General features: G+C 44.5%; 1 protein-coding gene across 3 annotated transcripts; it reads left to right on the top strand.

Annotated features, from left to right (window-relative positions):
* Positions 1 to 1743: 1743 nt before the first annotated feature.
* On the top strand, positions 1744 to 22561 carry Ddo (D-aspartate oxidase). 3 transcript variants are annotated; one of them, XM_023563468.2, is made up of 5 exons: positions 1744 to 1839; positions 6180 to 6355; positions 10749 to 10857; positions 12715 to 12891; positions 20673 to 22561. In XM_023563468.2, the coding sequence occupies exons 2-5, from the start codon at positions 6184 to 6186 to the stop codon at positions 21238 to 21240; spliced, it is 1026 nt and encodes a 341-aa protein (XP_023419236.2). In that variant the 5' UTR covers positions 1744 to 1839; positions 6180 to 6183; the 3' UTR covers positions 21241 to 22561. The 3 variants fall into 3 exon arrangements, with proteins under 3 accessions (XP_023419236.2, XP_063110076.1, XP_005002084.2); XM_063254006.1 differs by having other exon boundaries at positions 1751 to 1835; XM_005002027.3 differs by lacking the exon at positions 1744 to 1839 and adding an exon at positions 3779 to 3901.
* Positions 22562 to 22751: the final 190 nt, after the last annotated feature.

The raw sequence follows: 22751 nt of genomic DNA, 5'->3' as shown, positions 1-22751 counted from the left end.
CAATTTATTCTTGGTGAATTTGTCATTCATGTTTTACAACATTTCAGCCAGATTTTTCAATTTTTATTTGTTTCTCCCATATGTACATTGGTTAGTACGTATGTTAAGTTCCATCACCTTTTGTCTGACGTCCTATTTGAATTCACCTAATTTCTTTAGCTCTTCTTTAATTCTTTTTGGAAAGCTCTGCTATCTCATGTTTGCGTTCCTGTTTATCAGTGGATAGACACCAGATTTGCTTTGGAGAGTTAGAAGATTTTGAGGACTTTTGTTGCCTTTTTTCATATTTTTGTGCGTATATACATGTATATATACAATTTATTTTTTGGCACTGAGGGTAGAGGACAAATACAATCAGAAGAGTTTGTTATGAAGATGTCTTTAATTAAATCTACTTTTCAGTGATGTGTCTGTGGCTTCATTTGCCCAGGAATAATGTTTGTCCTCATACAGTTTCAATTTAATAAGGTTGAACTTTATCACTGTACTGTAGGGAGAGAATTTCTATTGGTTATAACAGTGTCAACAGAACTGAGCATACACAGTCACAAACATTTAACCTTGTTTTGACAATTTTATCCTTTTGTTAACATCCTTTACAGAATATATTGTACTGGGATGTGTGAGGTATGAGGATGTGGAGAGGAAGAATAAGGGAAAAGAGATATGTAAACGGGAAGAGAGGAAGATAAGATATATCACTAGGTTACAGAATAGGAAGTTGGGCTCTGTTGAAGTTACTGTAGAGCTGGGTAGCGGTAGGTGTAAGGGAGTAGTTTGGAAAACTGTGTAGTCAAGAGGATGTATGCCGATGGTTAGAAAAATATTTAGAGGTTAAAGGAGACTGTGAGCTTGCTAGTACCTGTTCGTATGTTTTTTGGTGGTTCATTCAGTTCCTCTAAGTCCAGTTTTGTTAAGGATTGGCCTGACATACCCTTAAATGGAACTGTTTAATTCATAGCACTGGTTAATTCTTATTCTTAATGAACTTCCACAGTATTCCATATGATTTATGCCATTAGATTGATGGAGAGGAGTTGGGAGAAAGCAAGAAGGGGAAAGTGGGGGGAAGAGGAAAACCAAGAATTAGGAGGGGGAAAGACGAAAGGACTGGACAGAAGACACACTAAAAAAAGGGAGCAGATCAAACTGGAAACCTTTGAAACTTAAAGTGTTATAACCGTCCAATACCAACAAAGGAGAACAAAAGAGAAGAGAAAGAAAAACAAAAACAAAGAATAGAAAAAAATCCCCAGAACAATAAAAATCCACCAGAATAAGCTACAGCAAACAAATTAGCAGGGTTACAGTAACCACAACTGCTAAAATAACTGTAGAAATAATAGTAAAACCCTTCCCCCGGTCGTTACAGCAGTACCCCGTGTCTCTACATAATTCCCTCTTTTGGGGCCAGCTGCCTGGTTTCCACTGGCCGTAGTTTCCTCCCGCAGAGACAGCTGCTTGTCCACAGTTAGCTCCTTCCTAATATGTGTCCTGGGCTTGAGCTCTGGGCACGTTCCCGTGTGCACCTCCAGGGATCTGAATATCCTGACTGATTTGAGGCTGAATATCATGGACTTCTCTCCCTCTCTCCTTCACTGATTTTTCTTAACTATTATGTGGCCTGGAGACCACTATTCCAGGGGACTGACCAACTGTCAGCGTTGCCCACCGAAACCACAAGAGGGTGCACTTTCTCTCTCTTAGCTCCTAGGAGCCAGCACTGCTGGCTTCTTGTTTTCTGATTTTGTTACAGAGCTAAGCTTCGCTTCCTTCTGCCATCCTGCCTCGCATTCCGGGAAGTCCCCTTCCTCCGTGGGAGGCCACTGACAACAGTGGGTAGGATGCTAAACCTTCCATGTGCCACATTCTCTTTGTATGTGGGAGAAATGGGGGCCTATTGTTGTTATTATTAAAATTGTCTTTTGGGAACCTTCTCTCTCTGCTGGTGCCTTCCACCTGCCAGCTCTGGGGACGGGAGCGCTGGTGTCTGACCATCAAATATTACCCTGTTCTGTTTTCAGTTTCTTTAAGTGTCAGGGTTGGATTCATCTACTTGCCATGCCCAGTGGGAAGGACAGCTTGGTTCTGATTTATTTAATAACTCAGACTGTTTCTGAGCGGCCACTTTTCTCCCTTCCTCAGCCTGGTTCTTTTCCACAATAGCGTGGCGCCAGGTCTGAGGTGGGGGGATGGGGTACCATGATCAAAACATGAACCGGCCCCACCACCGCCAAACTCTGGATTTTAGTCTTGCTAGGTTGTCTTTTGATGTATCATTACTGAAAAATAAAGACGATCTTTCAATCCTGCCTCAGGGTAACTGCTTTTCTTCAGTGAGGAATCAGAGATACTCATAGTTGCCCCCAGACTCTCAGGCTTTGTACTGGAACGTGTACAGATTACGAAACAAAACAAAACTTTCTTTAGTGAGAGAATAATTATGCTTTTCATTGCAGCAATTTACAAATATTCATCATGCAGGAAACCAAATGTACTTCACTGTCTGAGGATTTTTAATATGTGCTGTCTTTAGATTTTATATTTGGAAAATACATATAAATTGTATCTACAATAGTTGGAGCTAGTCATAGCACATCAGATCTGTTTTTGATTGTAAATATTTCAAGGATTCTCTACCAAAGCATTAGAAAGCTCAGAGAATAAACCACATACAAGTAAGTCAACTTCAGACAGACAGCTTATTTTTCAGCTCCTTCTAAGGTCCTTGAACTATCTTGACTTTGATAGACAGTGAAAGCCCATGAATAAAATAGTGTGGCTATAAGCCCTCCTCCTTAAACAAACCACGCTCTCTTTACAACTCTCTTCCCACTTGAAATTTCAGGATCACAACCAAATGTCCCTACGGCAATGTAAAGATTAAATAACATCTGTATGTTATTAAATACCCCTTTCACAGAAAGGGAGACAAACCTGGATGTTAAGTGACTCTCAAGGTTAGACCCACAGGGACTCCTGATACCCAAATGCAAGCTTTGGTTATGAGCTTGAGAGTTGGAGTTCAATACTTGAACTGGGCTTTACCTTTGAGGAGATCCTGGACCCCTCTTTGTTGTCCTGGCACATCATTTTATTCACCTGTAGAATGGGAAAAATAATAATAGTACATATCTCCTAGCATTAACCTCCACACTAGTAAAAGTCTAATGGGTTAGTTAAAATATTACCATCACTGGTTGATTTGAGACATCAGATTGCCTCCCTGTAAATCAGTGTCCTGGTAGCTTGAGCTTGAACTTGACATTAAACTGCAGTGTCCAGCCCACACTAGACACTCAGTAGCTGGTTGAAATATTTAGGTTCTCTCTTAAATTATCTCCTGAATAAGTTTTCCAGCTGTGATCAGGCCACCATCGTAGTAATCAACATTATGTATGTGATCCTTACTCCACTGTCTACCCTGCCTCTACAGCTGACCAGTACAACCTGAATCCCAGTGGGGAATGGCAGCTAATTCTAGGTAGTCCAGAGATAAGGGATGTTTGCTCTGGCTGGACCTGCTTATTGTTGGAAAGACCACCTATTATTTAGCACACTTGTAAATCAGCTGGAGAAACCCCAGGCTGGCTGAGAGATTCAGGACTTGTCAGCCAGACAGACGAGGGTGACCCAGCTCTGGGGACCTGGCAGAAACACAGCTCTAGGGAACTTACAAGATGAGATCACCTGTTCCTTTATCCTGGGAAATCAGTGACAGAGTCGCAATTCATTGGCCAATGGAGAGTAAGATTAGAACGAATGTCCTTAATAAATCCCCCAATGGGAAGCAGTTTTGCTTTCCCTCTGTCTCTCAGGGCACTTGGCCAAGTGGACATTGGAAAACAAGTTTTGGTGCCAGAGCTTTCGGCGTGATCTGAGGCTGCTTTTCCAGACACAGGTATTCAAATTTTCCAGCTTTCAGTGCACGACTCACTCTATCTGTGGCCTGGGAGTTGGGGGTGAATCTTAGCGGGATCAAGAGAAAAAAGATTAATAGTTTATTGTGCCAGAGCATACCCTAGCCTGCTAGCTCAGTCCGCTCCGCAATGCCAGCTGGTTGCTCTTAGCCGCAGATTACTTCCACTCCCAAGTCAGAGCTACTGTACTTTGAGACAGTACATGGCAGGGAAAGTGGAAACCAGTAAGAGCTGGGTGCTTGACTTCCGCCTCCAGCAGCAGGCACAGAGCCACATTTCCCACATCTTTCCTACTGGATGGCACAAAACCTTTCTCTTGCCTTACCTCTGTTTCTGTAGTCCTGCTATTTCTCAGCCTGCCTTGATTAACCAGTGACCTCAGAAATGCACATGCTGCTTGAAGATTAGAAATAACAGACTTTAAACTTCATTGCAAGGCTTTAAAGGGAAAGGTAAATGACAGACCGTAACCCATGCGAGGATGATGCCACGCAGGAGTTTTCTTGGTGCAGGGGAGGGGTCACCTCGTGGACACAGAGTGACCCTAAATGGAGGGAGTCATGGGTTTATAAGCCTGGAAACTACGGTTGGGGGCATGGGTGCATGGGCCAGAACAGCTGTCCAGGGGCACACAACAGGTATATTTTGGAGTGGAGCTGTGAAAACCAGGAACATCTCGGTGGGCACTGAAGTTCTTGGGAAAGTACACAGATGGGAAAGTACACAGTCTTTGTGGTCGGTGCTGCCAGCTCTCTTTGTGGATGGTTTTTGCTTTCCAGCTTCTGCAAACACTTGTGTGAGGGGCTGGGGATTTAGCTCAGCGACATAAGCACCTGCCTCGCAAGCAGGTGGTCGTGAGTTCGATCCCTGGTACCGATAAAAATAAAAAATAAAAAAAATTTTTAAAAAAACTTGTGTGGGTAGCTAAAATGCATCCTCTAGCAAGCTGCTCCCTTGTAACCCTCTCCACCCCTCACATAGAAGCTTGGTGCCCTTTCATAAAGTGCATAGTGTGACAGACTTTGAGCGCCTGAATAGATGCTAGTGATCACTGACCACCAGATCCCACACTGTTTGCCCTGCCCACGGCCCTCTAAGCAAAAGTGCAACTCTGTGTGTGGTGGCATGGCTTGCACTATGTGACCCTCTTCCTGACTGTTGCTCTTTTATGGAGAAGGGTGATTATGCCAAGCACAGAAGATCTGAAAGCTGACAGCCCCATCAGTTGGCCTGATGCTACAACTTTGCTCAAGAGCGTGGCCATGACTAAATGGAACAATTGAATATTTTTTCTCTCTCTAGAGTTTGAACCTGAATCAAACAAGGAGAGCTAGACAGAGAGCAGAAGGAAATAAGGAAAGACGTACAGGGCAGCCAAGCCAGGCAAGGGAACAGACAGGACAGTGGCCTTCCACTGCCCAGGGTAAGGGCTGTCCGGCACTGACACCTCAGCCCCTCTCCAGATTCCACGTGCATTGTGGGCTCCACTTGCACAGCCTGGCTGTGGGGTGTCTGCCTCTTGTGTCTGTAGGTGTCCCTTAGCAGGCAGCCTCACCATCCGCTCGCGTCTAATACCTGAGGGAGGAAACTAGAGTTGATCCGATCTCTTACAAATGAGGCACTTGAGGCACAGGTTACCATGTAGGTTACAGAATCCGCTCCTGACAGAGTTCATACAAGAAGCAGGCTATCCAAGGGAGGCGGCCAGAGGCCAGGGGTGAGCAAGAGACAGAAAGGTGGCAGTGACAGAGACAAGGAAGGTGGGAGAGGAGACAAGATGATGATTGATCACTCAAAAAAATATGTAAAGGCCAAGAGTTGAGTTCCAAATTGCTTAGGCCCATTCCCACTCATGACTTCTCCACAGTGAGTTCTGGGGATAGAGGACGTGTTCCTGCTGCTTCCTCTGTCTCTCTGACCTTCCCCAGCAGTGCCCACAGGGAACAAGGCTCAGGAAAGGACAGAGGGAATAGGAACATCCAGATGCAGACTGGTGTGTGCTGCAGGCAAGTCCTGACTGTGCAAATACCTAAGCACCCAGAGAAACCTTGTTGCCTCTCCCTGGTTTAGTAGAAGGGCACTAGTTTAGTAGAAACTAACTGGTTTAGTGGAACTAGGGCACTGGTTTAATGGAAACAGCCCATAAGGAACATCAGTTGGAAAGGTCTTATTCTGAAAGGCTGCCAAGCTAGGGAAGAATGACCAGGGCCAAACTACCTGGGTGGAATCATCCCTACAATGGTGTTTCCCTGCTTGCAGGCCCATGGACACGGTGCGGATCGCTGTCATTGGAGCAGGTGTGATAGGGCTCTCCACTGCTGTGTGCATTTCCCAGCTGGTGCCCCAGTGCTCCATCACGGTCATCACACACAAGTTTACTCCGAATACCACCAGTGATGTGGCCGCTGGGATCCTTATTCCTCATGCGTATGAAGGTGAGAGAGGGATTTCAGCTCTTCTGATAGAGGGTGGCAGTGTGTCCACCCAGAAGGCTGGTGGGTAAGTGTACGCAGGGTGCAGCTTTGGCATTCTGATAATGGTTCGTTGGGAAAGACTCAGTGACGCCACAGTACAAAAACAACTTCCAAATTGCAGTAGTGTAAGAATCAAAGGTTTCTTTTTGCTCACATCACACATCCATTGAGCCTTGGCAAGTGTTCATTGGTCAGCTGGGGACATAGGCCAATGGCACAGCCAGCATCCTGATTATCCTCAAGGCCTGTGTACAAGAACAAGAGGGCTCCTGAGGTCTCTCCTCTGTGGTTAAGCACTCTGGCTAGAAAGCGAGCTTCAAGTCTCTGGCAGCTCACTGAGAGAGCTACTCACATGCTCCTGCCCCTCAGAAGGAGAGCAGGACGTGCAGCTCCACAGGGTTCCCAGAAGACGGGCAGCAGAATATTCAGTGACTGCACTAACAACTGCACAGCTGACGGTTGAGTCTTTCCACTGATGTCAGTAATGACCATCAAGTCAGAAACCACTTACAAAAATTATTAACTTTTAAGGTATACACCAATAAGCAGTCAAGCTTGGCATGATACCTATAATCCTGGTGTCCCCAGTCAGCTGAGGAGTCCTTTGCTCAATTCAGATAGAAATTCTAAATCAGCAAAATGCAGCTCTGCTAGTGGACTGCCGGCGGCTGCTCTGGGCACTGCCCGTTGCTGTCACTCAGAAGGTCCACTGACTCTGCAGGGGCTACTGGCTGTTGCTGATCTTGGTCAGCTGCTGGTCTCTGGAGCTCATTAGGGCATTAGGGTTTGGCAGACAGCCCTGGTGCCCCTCTCTATGTCCTTTCCACCTCCAGTGTTGCCCTGGGAGGCACTAGGACAGCTCACCTCAGTGTCCCCCCATCATCTGCAAGGTTATGTCATTCAGTGTGAAGACCCTGCATTCAATCCCCAGTCCCACAAGCAACAACAAAGGTTAGCATATATTTAGGGCTTAAGATGTATCAAATTTTGCACACTCCGTGCATCCTTTCCTTTCTGTGACTTGGGAGGAGGAATTATCATCCCATAGGAACCAAATCAACTTTGCAGCCACCAAGGGTCACACTGCCTGTCTCCACTTCAACATTCCTATTCCTTTTTCTTTTTAGCTTTATCCATTTTTAAATTTATTTTATTTTAAGCAGAAAAATCAAGATGCAAACAGTTAAAAAAAAAAAACAAATGACGATGACTACAAAAACAAGGGCAATGTAGGATTTCAAAGCAGATGATAGGAATTTAACAATGATGGTTCTATTGCGTATCGTTGTCCTCAAAGTAATTGCTCAGGCTACCAGACATGGGCATGAAAAATACAGTAGTTTTATTTTTTTAATCAAGGCTTTACCTGCACCCCATTTAAATAATCAAATAACTTCCTTAAGTTTAGTTACAAAACCTAACAATTTCGAACATGAACATTGTCCTCTGCTTTTAATCTTTAACACAAGAATTAGTCTTTGGGTTATTTCCTCCCTCTGACACCTCTGCCCTCTTTCTGGAATTGCTACTTTTGTCCTGGAAGTTCTTTTATTCCCCGTTTCCTCTCCTATTTTTTCTTTCTCTATTTTACTCACTTTCTTAGAGATGCTCTCAATTTTATCTTTTACCCTGATACTGGATTTTTTAAATTTTTATTATAACATTTTTAAGATTCCAAAGCTGTTTTTCATTTTCTGTATTTTCCATAGCTGTAGCTATTTGTGTGCTACTTAGCTTTCTGAAGACATTAATAATGACCTTGAAAGTCTTTATTCCTGCACAGCTTTTTCTGTTTGTATATTTTTGTTTTTTTGAGACAGGAGCTCATTATGCAGTTCTGGGCTCACAGTGGATCCCAGACTAGTCTGGATCTCCCAATGATCCTCCTGCCTCAGCCTCCCAAATACTTGGAACACAAGTGTGCACCACCATGCCCTGCTCTGCACAGTTTCAGTTGTATCCAAGTTACATTTTTTTTGCCTGACATCTCATTTTTCATGATAGAGGTTTCCTTGGCCTGTCTGAGGACGTTATAGGCAACAGGGGATTGTGAGAGCTTATTGCCTGTGAGCTTCATTAGAGTGAAATGCCAGGGCTGTTCAACTGGGGAAGCCTTCTAACATTATGTTTAAGTCTTTCTTCTAGGATGGGGCATGTCCCCAGAGAAGAAGTTTCCAGTCTCCTGCCTGGAGAGGGTGAAAGCTTGGGCTCAGTATTCTAGAAGGATAAAGGGAAAGAAGTTGGACCTCAGCATCAAGCATGCATGTTTCCTGTTCTCTTGGTTTTAGCCCATATTCCTGCCTTTTCCTGTGTTTGGTGTTTTCAGTTTCAGATACTTCTGTTCCACCTAACAGAGAGTCAGTCCATCTTCCACCAGGGTAGGGAGGGCAGTGACCAAGTGTCCAAGAACTTGACTGCATCAAGAACTTGCTCAAAACTTGAGCTCCCTGGCCAAAACCAAGCCCAGGAACTAGATACTGGTTCACACGAGGTGCCTAGCTTTGTCTAGATTTCTTGTGACCATTTCCCAGAGCCCGTTGTCTTGCAACCAGCTTGAGTGAATGGTCAGAAGCTGCCTGGCCATATAGATCATCGAAGAAGGAGACTCCTCTAGAAGTTTTAGACTATGAAGCTCGGAGCTCTCTCTTTGACTCGGCATACTAAACCAGAGTCTTTGATGCTGAGATTTTGGTCTCCTCTTTGAGGTTCTTCCCTGGACATAATTCAGGCTAGTCCCAGTATTAAATATCGCCTGCCTTCACAGATGTCATACCATATAGCAGTGATGGAAAATGTTTCAGAACTTTCAATGATACAAACAGCCCACTGCAGCATACGTACCTGAGATTCAGCACCATTGCCATCTGGGGACTATATCTCTCCAATATAGTGGTTGTGAGGATTAAATAAATACATATATATAGCACTCACAAGAGTACCTGGAACATAGCACTGTATAAGCATTTGCAATTATCCCTGCCTCTCTGCTTCTCTTTACCAGCATTTGAACATGAACTGGATCCCTAGGTGGGTTGAATTGTCTGTTCTTTACGGGTGACTCTGCATCATATGAATCTTGGCCACTGTTTTAAGTTTGGGGTGCATATTAAGGAATGCATTCAGTACCTCCTCTTCTGTGGTATAGATTGCTGGAATATTATCTGCTTGGGGTCTAACATAGGTCTTTCTGCAGTTATCATTTATTTCTGCTTATTTCTAAGCCAATAGCTTTTGCTTGCAATTTGGGAATACAATGGAATTCACATCGACACATTATAAAGATGACAGTGTAGATGTAGTACTTAAAATATTCATCAGCTCTGTAAAAAGTGTATCATTTTGTAACCTGGTTGCTGATAGGCTTTCGTTGACCCCAGGGAGTTGTCTGGGAAGCAGGATGTCTCTGAGAGTCTTTCCGTCTGTCCCACGAATTCCAGGGCCCTTTTACCTCAGTTCCCTCACACCATCCCTCAGGATTGCTGTTCTTTGGTCCTGGCATGTCCAGGACTTCCTCACTGCCCTCCCCCAAGAGCCAGATGGCCACATCCTTCACTCACAGTTGAATTTGTCTGTGCCTGTGGGTTCTGCTCGCTCTCTGTGCCTGCACTGAACATTATTATTTTGGGGCTGCCATGCCTCTTCTCTCCTTCCTCCCTCAAAGGCTTGTCCCTGCAGCGGGAGATGCAGCCAGGTCCAATCCCTTGTGCGCTGGCAGAGATGCCTGGGCAGTGGTGTGGTCCCCACAATGACTCGCTGACTTTGGTCTGTGATTTCACCACATGGGGGTATTGTTGGGGGTGTTGCAGCCCTGGTTGTGGGGAAATCTGTCCTGCAGAGCTTACCTCCACAGCATGGGTCTTGTTTCATTGTATTAGTAATGTGATCCTGGGCTTCCCAAATTCATGCAATTTGTTTTCTGTCCTGGTGACCTGGGCCCTACAAAACCTCGCCTGCCCACTACCCATCATCTTTTCAGCCCCAACAAAAGAGGTCCTGAGCTTTCTCCTGGCATCTCAAGTATGTGTCAACTGATCCCTCAGCCATGAACTCACTGCTCGGGCTGCTCGGGCTGGCAATGGACCCTTCAGGGACCTTCCAGGTGGCTCCCTTTAAGCTATGCCCTGTATGGCCTGTTTCCCCTTTCTGGATTTAATCATTGTGTGAGCACACTTGGACAGCGTGTAACAACAGTCAAAGCTGATGGCGGAAGCATCCTCCAATCCCAGAGTACTTGATTTAAATGCTCATCCATGACCCTTTATGTTTTCATACTTTCTAAGAAGGAGCTTGTTGGAATCATAATCACCATCATGACTCCCTTCCTGTCCCCCTCTGCCCCCCTCCCTGCCCGCAGGTACACCCATTTGTACACAGAAGCGCTGGTTTAGAGAGACCTTCAATCACCTGTCTTCAGTTGCCAACTCCACTGAAGCTGTAGCTGCTGGGGTCCACCTGGTGTCTGGGTAAGAGAGAGCAGCTGAGGTGGTTTTAGAATTAAAAAGAATCTGGATGGATTATAGAGTTCAGCATAAAATATTTGTTGAATATATGCTCAAAATTAGATTGGGAGGATTTAGAAGGGACGTTTTAGAATTTACTCTAAGGAATCTGAAGACAAGTTCTAGCATTAGATTTTTAAACAATAAACGACCATATCAATTTCTCATTACAAATACTTTTTAGTGTTTCCTCGGGGAATGTGCAGTGATTTAAAAATACATGTACAGCAAAAAACTAAAATCCAGACTCAAACCAAAATGCCCCACCAAGCAGATAAATGCTGAGTTTGGGCCGTGTAGGGTGATGGAAGGCAGACAGGGATGACTCTGGAATGGGTGCAGACCTAGGAGAGACAGACAGCTTATTTGCTATTCCTGAAGAATGAGGCTTTCCAGAGAAATACCTTTTGTGGGTCACTAATTTATCTTTTAAATGACATTGCGGGGGAGTATTTTTGAAATGGTTAGCACACTTCTGTTTGATTTTTAAAGTGATTGTAGGAGACATACATAACTAAATAAAAGGGTTTGGTTTTGTTTCTCTCTGTCTTATTTATTGATTGATTGATGATTGATTGATTGAGACAGAGTCTCACTATATAGTTCCACCTGGTCTTGAATTCACTATGTAGCCCAGGCTGGCCTCAAACTCATGGTGATCTTCCCACAGCCTCCCGGGTGCTGGGGTTACAGGCATGCACCACCATGCCTGGCTTAAATGAAAGTTTGAAAATAAATCATTTTAGCTTTCTTAACACAAACTATCTCTTAAAATATGATGAGGTGTTCCCACATCTTTGATTTCATTTTAGTTTATTAGTACATGTGTGTGGTATACAATGCTTCTGTTCCTGGTGAGAAGTTACTGCATGGACATAACACATCTGAAAAATATTGCCCACTTCGTCTTTTGAGGAAGCTTCTCGCTGACACTGTCTGTTGTGGGTACGCATGCCTACTCTAAAGGGCGTCTATGCTTTCCCTTTTGCCTTCCCTCACTGTATAAAACTCAAAATTATATTGATGGCAGCAGTTTCCCAGAAGCCCCTACCCTACACAGTGGTTTTGTTTCTCTATCAAGCCAGGGATGGACACTCAATTTAAGATTCTTGCTATCGTAGAGCAGTCATGGTTGGATTTATTGACGGAAACAATCAATACTTACAAATCCAAATGCATGTGTAGCATCTGCTGGTCACATTGGTACAGGCTCCAGGTTAACAGCCATTACCACTGCAGGTGCATCCACGGCCAACACATTGTGAGCCAGCAGGGCTGCTGTGTACAACTCTTGGCTTTTTTCTACTCCTAGAGTCAGACTTGACGAGCTCAGTTTAACTCATGATTTGAACTCCTGCTTCCTGCATGTTGCGTGTGTAAGCAGGCCTGCAAATTATCCCTATGTAGAGGGATCCCTATTTGTTCAAAATTGAGGCCAGACTTTGATGTTTTGCTTGCAGCTTATGTAAGCCACTGTGAAAACAGAAAAATCTTCCCTCAAAAATACAGTCTAAAGAAAAGTATGTTATTGCTATTTATTTATTTAAGTGTTTGCAGGCTGGGAATTGAACCCAGGACCTGGAACATACTGAGATAATCATCAGGCTTGCATGTTATTTTAAAATGCCATATTCCTCCAATCGTAAACATTCAAAATTTAGCTTTTAAGTTATCTGAACTCAAGAGAATCAAAGAATAGATGCTGTTCTCTGTGTTTGGAAGAGGTACATTTTCAAATGACTCAGAAAATGTCAAATGAAGCTTACTAGAAATACATTATTTCACAAAGTTTTAGGAAAATTTCTACTCCCTGTGTTTGAGTTGGCAGATATTTCGAAGCATTCCTACAGAACAAGTGCCATTCTGGGCTGACGTGGTTCTGGGATTTCGAAAGATGACCGAGGCAGAGCTGAAGAAATTCCCCCAGTATGTGTTTGGTCATGCCTTTACCACCCTGAAGTGCGAAACCTCCATCTACCTGCCATGGTTGGAGAAAAGGTCAGTTAAAGTGGTTCTTTGCTGCTTCTTTGATCTGTCACAATTATAAAGAACTTCATAGCTATTTGTAAAACACTTACTGGAAATTCTCTGGGATCCCAAGGGCTCTTTGCATCGTGTCTTGCTGCTCATAATGGCTGGGCCCTGACTTTGTAAAATAAGCTGAAGATAATGTTTGTGTCACAAGGACTAAGTCCACATCAGGCACAGGGTGAAGTTGGAGAATTTGCTTCCAGCATAAAATGACGCAATTGACTTTAATTCTATAGATGAGAAAAGCTTATGTTACATAAATGACTTGATTTTTCTTATTGTTGGTAAAAAATAGCTTCATTATTTTCTTTCGTCATGAATAAGAACTCTAAGTTTGAGGTCATAAGCAAATATACAATTGCTTCTTTTCTAAGCTCAGTCCTTAACATCTGTAGTTTGCATTTTTTTTTTTTTTTTTGGTCTTTTCTTTTCTTTTTTTTTTTTTTTTAATCGGTACCAGGGGTCAAACTCACAACCACACACTTGCAAGGCAGGCGCTTATGCCGCTGAGCTAAATCCCCATCCCACGTAGCTTGCATTTTGGCTTGGTTTTCAGGCCTTCCTGTTTCTAGCGAGGAAGCATATTAGTATTTTTTTCTGAGGCCTATCAACAACTCTCTCCCTTATTTAGTCTGGACATTACAGGCAGGTTGAAGGTTGTGAAATATAGGCCATTCTACCCGCAAATCTGTGCTCAGGTCAAATATCCCTTATGTGAAATGCTTGGGATCAGAAGTGCTTTGAATTTGTATTTCCTCGGGTGGAGGAATATTCACATATTCAGAATGAAACCAGTGTCCAACCATATGGCCAGGGGGGTGAAAGAAGGGGCGTCCGCCCCTGTTCTCCTGTGAGAAGCCTGGCAGGTCAGAGAGGCAGCCCGGGACAAGCCCTCTAGGGCAAGGATTCCAAACTCGAGGGGGGAAGGCCAATGTGCTGGGGAGGAGGTGGGACGGCGGTTCACACTGTGTCCTGCCACCCACACACCTCCCCCCGGCAGACCCAGATGGGCAGCTGCACAATCCCTGCCTGTTCCCCACACGCAGGATCTGTTTTGTTGCCTCCTACGCCTCTTACACACAATGCAAGTGTTCCGCCTTCAGTGTTCTGACTCAAAAATCAATGTTTCACTCAGCAAGCCACACAGCAGCGGCTGCAGCCGCAGCGCTCTCCCTCCAAGCTGACACCAACTGCCAGGAAAAATCTTTTATCAAAACTTAGTTCTTTAGCATTTAAACTAAATACTACAGAGCAGAAAGTCTTCTCAAACAATGCTCAGTAATACCCAGAACAAAACAACAAACAAAAAACCTCCAGAGTTTTGCTCTCACGTGCAGGTCATATTTTGTACCTTCAGATGGCACATTCTGCTGCCTTGTTACTGTCCCTTCTAGGAAATGAATCACAGAGGCCACCCGTCTCCCATCAGGCAGTCTACCTTAATAAATGCTCCTGGAGCCACCAGATGCCTTTGATGCCATTCAGAAAGCTGCATGGCTTTTCTGTGCTGGGGTCTGCAGCTCAGGCCCACTGATGATTTTCACCAGCCCTCATTCTGTGGTCCTGAGGAGCCCCATGCTGACCACAGGGACACCAGGCCAAGCTCTCCCCATTCCTCCTTGCCCACTCCCTGATGAAGCCTCTCCGTGACTTTTTCTGTCTCCCACATTTTTCTTTTTGTACATCAGCCGTAGAACAGGCTGTCCCAGCTTGACACAGCCATCTTGCAAAGGTCTCTTCCTGTGTGGCGCAGACCCCTGTTCTTCCTGCCCAACACACAGCAGGCCTGGTGAAGCACACCCTCCATCCCCAGGGCCTAGGATCACCACTGCCCTTCTCACAGATCCCAGCCAGAAGGGCAGGAGGCAAAGGGCCCCAGACACAGGGTGGAATAGAAGCTCTCCCTTTTTAACCTTTCTAGGCAAGAATGAAGTGGACGTGGAAAATGGCTGTGCTTTTTCTGATGATGGTTGGTGATGGTTGATGATGGCATAGGTGTGGCAGCCATGTAGGGTACAGTAACCATGCAGGATTCCACAATGGATGCCCTGAGGGTTTCTTGCCCTTGACGCCACTTGCTTGATGGACTGAGGGTGCATGGCTGCCCCCTCCAGGACCAGCCTGCTTGTGCAGTCCCTGACCTCATGTATACTCCCACTTCCTGTAAGGGACAGGAGGCTGCTCCATGCTGGAACAGAGCTAGGGACGAGCTTATGGGATAGACAAAGCCTGAGTAGATACTTGGAGAACTGTGAAATAAAATATGATTGGCTATTATTATTATTATTATTGTAGTAGTGATTGGCCTCAAGAGCTCACGTATGCTAACCAAGTGCTCTGTTATAGAGCTGTACACCATCATTCCTTTTATAAAATTTTTTTTTTTTGGAGATTGGGCCTTGTCAAGTTTTGTAGGATGGCCTCAAACTTGTAAACCTCCTGCCTCAGCCTCCCTAGTAACCAAGATTACAGGTGTATACCACCATGCCAAGTAAATGAAGATAAGTGAGGACTGGAATTGTCAGATGAGATAACATTTTCAGGATAAAACTAGACTCTATTCATTTAATTGCCTTGTAAACCTAAAATACATTTTTGAATTCTATGATAAGTTATTTGGGATAGCACCATAAAGTGTCACCATGAAGAAACAGTGGGTTATCCCCCATAAATCTGTGTACGTAAGTAATACTGCTTGCTGAGATTTAGTTTTCTTTCTTGTTTTTAGACAAACATACTAACCGTAATTAATTTTCAGATCACCATTCATAAGGCATCATTCTTCAGATTGAAAGCAAGGAGTGATTTTAAAACTTGACTGTGCTTCCATAATACACTGCGCACCTGCTCTGAAGTCTTTCCACAGGGCATCTGAGTGCCCGTCCCACCTTTGCCAAACTGTCTTCATACAGTGACTCAAAGGCTTGCTCTGTTTGCCTCATTCCAGCTAACTGTAGGATCATGGTCCCACCTCGGGCTCAGAATTGAGCTGGCGCCACACGACAGTGGGGGAGAGGGTCCCCCCCACACACACACTTCCAAATCCTTGGCTCCCAGGTGGCCCTGGTAGGGCTCAAGCTTCTCAGTGCTCTCAGTGCCCCAAGCCTCAAGGTCATGCACCTGACAGGGGACGCCAAGGGGACCTGGGCCCCCAGTGGGTGGGCAGACAGCTCCTTCCTCCTGGCAGGGTTACAGAGCTGCATCCAAAGCACCTGGTCTGGAGAGGCTGCTCACACATGAGAGGACTTCTCACCCAGTGTGGGCCAGGGTTCCCAAGAAGGAGTTTTCACTGTCTTTGTGTAAGCCAGAGGCCTCTCTGGATCATATTGTCCACTCAGGTCTACTCTGTCTCAAGGCAATATTAAAACATCTAGCTTTTCTCAAAGTACAAACCACTCAGAAATTTTAAGTGATCAGAGAAGACACTGTTTTCAGTTTTTGAGTTTCTGAGGCAATTAGAGTTTGCTTCAGCAGTTGGGTGCCGGACCCACAGGCTGCAGGCTCTGTGCTGGCGCTGTGGGTTTAGCTGTGCTGTGGCTGTGCTCCTTCCTGCCCTGCCCTTGGCTCTGCTCAGAGGCTTGAAGGGCCCTTCTCGCTCCTGCTGTGCTCATCGCCCCAGGGTCACCTGGACAGCCTGGCCGCACGCGGAGTCCCCACCTCCTTTAAGTGCTGCGGACTTCTTTGTCGCCAGAAATGAGCAAGGGAGAGGTGGGAATCTCCTTTGATCCCAAGAACACAGAGAGCCTGGACGTGGGAAGTGGAAATAGCACGCGCGCGCGCGCGTGTGTGTGTGTGTGTGGATGTGTGTGGGTGTGCACAGGCACTCACACGTGTGTATGTGAAATATGTACCAGAACCGTATCCTTCTCTGCGCACAGCCAGCTCAGTCTTCCTCTTGCTGCAACTTCCAGTGAGTTGAAGGAGGGGCCCCGAGGACCACCATCTGCCACGTTTATGATCAGGTTGGTGCAGTCTGGCTGGCGACCGGCTGTCACGCTTGGCAGAATGGGCACTTTCACATTCTAGAGTAAGGATCAGAAAGTGTGGGGCCAGGGCTACTTAGTGAGCAGAGGTCCTCTTTCCTCACGGGAAGTTGGAGTGATGGCATTCTTTCCTTCCAGGGTGAAATCTTGGGCATTTTCAAGAAGCCTCAAAAAGACAGTCATTAAGCTTCTTACACCTTGACCCATGTCACCCAAAACTTCTAGAAGAGCTGCCACCTTATAGTTGCAGTAGCAGCCTTTCAGTTTGTCATCTAAATTGACATCAAAGCCTAAATACAATTTTCTACACCCTGGAGCCATCGTGACGTGGTGCCAGTGGTGTGTGATGACAGGGTGTCACCCTGAAGTCACACGATGACAAAGCAAAGGTGGCTGACCCTGGGAACCTTCACTAAGTTCTTCCTGGGGTACAAGGCTCAGAAGGACCTTGGCAGGGCCTTCCCTCTGCCCATCCACAATGATCACTGCAGTAGTCTCCAGTTACAGGCTGGACTCCGATCAGTAGCTTCAGCAGAGGGCCATTGAAATGGAAAGGAAAGACACTTGCATTTATTGAACACTTATGTAATCAGCCTAACAGCCATGGGAGCTAGGGCCTCTTATCCCCGGGTTATACTTAAGGAGACAAGTCCAGCAAATTTATGAAATGTGCTTAAGTCTCTAAGGCTGCTAAGTTCTCTGAATTAGAAAAATAATCCTGAGATCTAATTATAATGGAGCACAGAACATAATGTTCAAATATTCACAAATGGAACCCACAATTTATTAAAAGAAAAGCAAAACCAAGATCTTGTTCAAATAATGATCAGTCAAAACCTTTTAAAATCTAAGCATCATACTTCATTAAACCTAAATCATATCCAGATGCGGAGGTTAGGCTTACCCTCAGATGGTACAGGGGATCTCATATTCCACAACAGTACAGGACACTCCAATCCACTTTATTTTTCCTATAAAAATCTTTAACGAACAACTGCAGTGTATTATATATTGTGTCAGAACTTCTCCAGATGCTGTCTCATGTCATTTTCATGATGACCCGAGGCAACGGCAAACAGAAACACCAAAATGAGACCCAGGAGTTGAAGCAGATTTATTTACGTCAACAGACACTGGTCAGGCTCATTCCTAAAGTATCAGATCCTGATCTCGGTGGTCTAGAGCTTCTATGGGGTAAGCAGGCAGGAAGTACAGAGGCAGAATGGCTGGTCAACGGGTATTGGTTTATACAACGTGCATCATAGTGACCAGATATGCATCACAGTGACCGGCTGTTTCTAAGAGACAGAAGCGACCAGAACTGATAACCTGGACTAAGAAACTGAAGTGTACTGGCTTGGTGCGGGAGGGGAGCCACTGTCTGTTGCATCTATAAAGCCAGTATGAATCTCCTCACATTACAGGCAAAGGACTAAAGCTTAGAGAAGTTGGAGAATTTGGCAAGGTCACATGTAGATTAAAAGAGAGCAGTTCCCTAAACCCTACCTAAAAGTCTTTTACTTTTTTTATTTCTTTGGTATTTATGTTGTTACAGGTTAGAATCATATTGCAATCTGTTGGTCACCACAAAATAACAGTTTCCTCTTCTTTTTCCTCCTCCTCGACCTCCTGTTCTTTTTCTTCTTTGGGTGGTTTTGAGATGGGGTCACACTGTGGAGACTGTCCCAGGCTGTCCTGGAGCTCACCAGCCTTTTGCCTTGGCATCACGGGGGTGTGTCACCACACCCAGCTCCAGTTTACTCTTCTTTCCGTGCTAATATTAAGACAATCAAAGCAAAACAACTCTTAGAGTTATTTTACCTTTAAAGGGGCTCAGATTTATTATTGTACAGCTAAAAAAAAAAAAAAACAATCTAAGCTGTCAACTGTTTTTTTCCACTGCGAGAGCCGAAAACGTGTGCTCATAAAATGTGCTTTTATCTCTGAGCTGAAGAGAGAGATAGAGAGAAAGAGAGAGAGAGAGAGAGAGAGAGAGAGAGAGAGAGAAGCAAACAAAAGAGGAGCCCCAGCCTACTCACTCTCTCTTTTAACCACCGTTAATTACATGAAAGCCTTCCTTGGTTCTCTGTGGCCTTAAAGTTTTGCCATTTGCTTTGATTTTCTCATCTCTGGTAAATTCACACTGTCTTCCATGGATTTTCAGAATAACAGCAAGGATGTGTAGGGTAACAGGCCTGTGCCTAGAACTTTAGTTCTGTTATTTGGGGGCACTGACCCTTGAAGCAGCCATTTGTGCTGCGTAACTACACAGTAGTCTCGGGGCACTGTGGAGCGAGATGCCCAGAACATTTCCAGGAAGAGCCTCTGCAAATCTTTGTTGAATGAATACAGAAATTTAACCCAGAGGATTCAAGCCGATCTTCACACTGCTTATAGTGGAGATGCTTCAGAGTTTCTGCGGAGGACAGGAGTGTGGTCAGCAGCTCAACTTGAGTCAGCTGCAGAGAAATTAGAACTCAATGATAAATCTGCTAATTTAGCCAGGCATGGAGGCACAGGCCTATGATCCCAGCACACTGGGAGGCTGATGCAGGAGGATCTCAAGTTCAAGCCCAGCCTAGGAAACTTAACAAGGTCTTGTTTCAAAAGAAAACATTTTAAAAGGACTGGAGATATAGCTCAGTGCAAGGGACCTGGTATTGAATCCTCACCACCAGAAACAAACACAACACACACACATCTGTTTTACAGATCAGAAATTGATCTGTGGGTGTTCAAGTTTGCCTGTGATGCAGTGAAGCTGCTCACTCTCCTTGACCTATGGAATTTTCTAGAAAGGGAGCCAGTATCAGGAAGTCAGTTCTCTATAGATTTTACTTGGTACAAATACCAGTTGTGCTTTCTGACTGGGAGGTGGAGGTAGAGCATTAGAATAACTTGAGAGTTCTTTCTCTCTAGGTTAAAATCAGCCACCAAACCAGGCCATCATTTACCACTTTCTCAGGATTTATGAGTATGATTATTAGATTAAAGGTGAAGATGACACAGTTATTGGTGGTTATTGTTTCATAACTACTGTGTTTTCACTCTGCATGCTGAAAAATATTCTGCAGGTGAATAGTGATGATAGTTAAACAAAAAATGGTAAAATGGTAGGTTTTATGTTATATGTATTTACCACAATTTAAAAATGAGTATAAGATCTAAACTGCTTTTTCATTCATTACTGATATACTTGGTCCAAAATAATTACTGGACGTGACCGTCATTTAGCCCATCAGTTGCAAACTTTTGTGTTCCTCTTGTGTTAATGGTCCCATGAAGGGAGAGGAGGGACGCCTCTATCATCATCTAATTAAGGAAGGCAGACTCTAAACAAAAGAAACTGCAAGAGTCACCAGCATAACAAAATGTCCACAGCAGTAAACGTTGGTGTTAAACAAATAGTAGAAAAAAGCAATTCTTGGGCACTTACAGTACCAGATCAACTTCACATTGATTTCCCATCTAGAATGACATAAGAACTCTATAAAATGTTTTTTAAAAAGTGGGGGGCGGGGATTGGGGGAGCATACAGTTTCCTGTGTTTTGGGTTTTACCATTTGGGGTCACCTTTCAGAATCTTTGGTTTCCAAGAATGTGAGGCAGCTGTTGGATGGAATTTGATCTGCCCGGGTGCTGGAAGTTCTTGGGGTGTTTGCTCACCACCTCGTCCTTTCATTTTTGTTCCTGTGCTCCTGCCCTTCACTGCCTGGCAATAGTTGGGTAGGTGGCTACTACGTCTCACCCTGCTCTCCTCCCCAGGCTGAAGGACCGTGGAGTCCTGTTCCTCCGCAGGCGAGTAGAAGACCTCTGGGAGCTCCAGCCGTCCTTCGACATCGTGGTCAATTGTTCAGGCCTGGGAAGCCGAGAGCTTGTGGGAGACTCAACAGTTTTCCCCCTGAGGGGCCAAGTTCTCCAAGTGCAGGCCCCCTGGCTGAAGCATTTTATCCGGGATGGGAGTGGGCTGACGTATGTTTACCCTGGTGTGTCCCATGTCACCTTGGGTGGAACCAGGCAAAAAGGAGACTGGAACCTGTCCCCAGATGCAGAAGTTAGCCGGGATATTTTTTCCAGATGTTGCACTCTGGAGCCCTCCCTGCACAGGGCCTGCAGCATAAAGGAGAGGGTAGGCTTGAGGCCGGACAGACCAAGCATGCTGCTGCAGAAAGAGGTCCTGGTCAGAGATGGACAGAGACTGTGTGTGGTCCACCACTATGGCCATGGGAGTGGGGGGGTCTCAGTGCACTGGGGCTGTGCTCTGGAGGCTGCCAAGCTGGTGAGCGAGTTCACCCAAGCCCTCAGGACCCCAGCTCTAACGTCAAAGCTATAAATGACATGAAAGAACCACTAACAGCCCCAGACACGATTGATCAAAGCACAATTTAAACTGCAGAACGGGTTCAAATAATTTCTCTATTGCATGCAAATTTAATTAGGTATTCTTTATTTTTGAAATGAGAAATGATACATGCATGTATCAGCAGGTTTAGGAAGTCTAGTATTAACCGCATAGGGCACGAAGCTGTGTTGCTGTTAAAAATGCTGGTGATCTAGAATAAGATTTGTTTTAAATCTTGTGTCTGAGGGCCTATGCTGATTTACATGAATACTGAAAGCTATAAGCCTTTGATACTTTTTGGCTTATAAATTCATGAAAGGAGATAACGTGTGGCAAGCACTTAATCACTGTCAGTTGCAGAGTTTCGAATGATCCTCTTAGGTTATAGCCAGATGAGCATCTTAATCCTAAAAAAAGTCAGTGATGCTCATGCAGTGCAAACCTAGCACACTTAATTGAAGACAAAGCAAGATTACTGCTATTATTAGTGGAATGGTTTTCTTCCCACAGCCAGTAATGATGGTTGAAGACAGAAACGAAGTTGTCCATGCACGTGGCACCAATTCAGTGCCTGCTTGGGGGCCATCCACACAGGGTTTTATATTTCACTACAAGTGATTGACAGCTAACTCGCTATGGCTGACTTTGTCTAAGCACTTTTGAAGATTGAATAGTACGAGAGGAGCCAAAAAGCTAATTTTCTGATTGGAATAGAACAATCCTTCTGAATGATATATAACAAAAAGTACTCTGCAGGTTGTTAGACAATTTAGGCAGGAAGGCAATGTCTCCTAAGAAAGCAAGTCTGGGAACTGCAGGATTAAATGAACTGAACCTGGCTTCTTGACTCAGGTTTTCACAGAGCCATTAACATGTCTCTGCATCGTGAGCTCTCAGGATGGCTTTGGCTGGGTAGATGACAAAGGAGATGCTATTCACCGAGGTAATAAAGCTTGGGAAGAAGTGAGTTTAATTTAATTTGGGGGAGATGACATGTTTGGTGGTAATAAATTCTGTTTTGAATATCCTGGAGAAGATATAAAAACCGGCAGTAAAAATGTAAGAAAGAAAAAGCTCCCAGCACATCTCTGTTTCTATTATTTTGTTTTTTGAGCTTTTGCTGCGATTTTATTCGAAGAGAACATTCTGCCGGGGGCGCGGAAGCCTTATGTTACATGACCTATTAAAATTCTCAAGTTAAATCAAGCACAGGAGTCTTTCTATATCTGTCCACCAGAGGGTGGTATTGTACCAACTCAGGTTAAACTGGTACTTTGGACAATTTAGATTAGAAATAAAAAATAAACACTAAGCGTGTGGGGAGTGATTTTCTTGAGGTTTTTAGAGTTGTATAGTCAAAATTCAATTCTTCTTAAAGCATGTGAGAACTGATGTCAACATACATTGAAAACACATGAAGTGACATACTGGGAGACAGGTATGTATTTTAAAGGAGGAGACAAATGTTTTAATGCATAAAAATAAAAACGAGAGCTGCTGCT

Source organism: Cavia porcellus, unplaced genomic scaffold (assembly GCF_034190915.1).
Source record: "Cavia porcellus strain 051 isolate PalLab524CR breed Dunkin Hartley unplaced genomic scaffold, mCavPor4.1 scaffold_7, whole genome shotgun sequence".
Classification (NCBI taxonomy): Eukaryota; Metazoa; Chordata; class Mammalia; order Rodentia; family Caviidae; genus Cavia; species Cavia porcellus.
The sequence above is the reverse complement of the archived record's forward strand: the minus strand, read 5'-3'. Positions and strand labels throughout refer to the sequence as shown.

Bases quoted from the DNA above. Each gene is read 5' to 3' on its own strand.
- Ddo (XM_023563468.2), top strand. From the start codon at position 6,184: ATGGACACGGTGCGGATCGCTGTCATTGGAGCAGGTGTGATAGGGCTC. The intron at 6,356-10,748 runs GTGAGAGAGGGA...CCCTGCCCGCAG, and splicing joins TATTCCTCATGCGTATGAAG to GTACACCCATTTGTACACAG. The intron at 10,858-12,714 runs GTAAGAGAGAGC...CCTGTGTTTGAG, and splicing joins GGGGTCCACCTGGTGTCTGG to TTGGCAGATATTTCGAAGCA.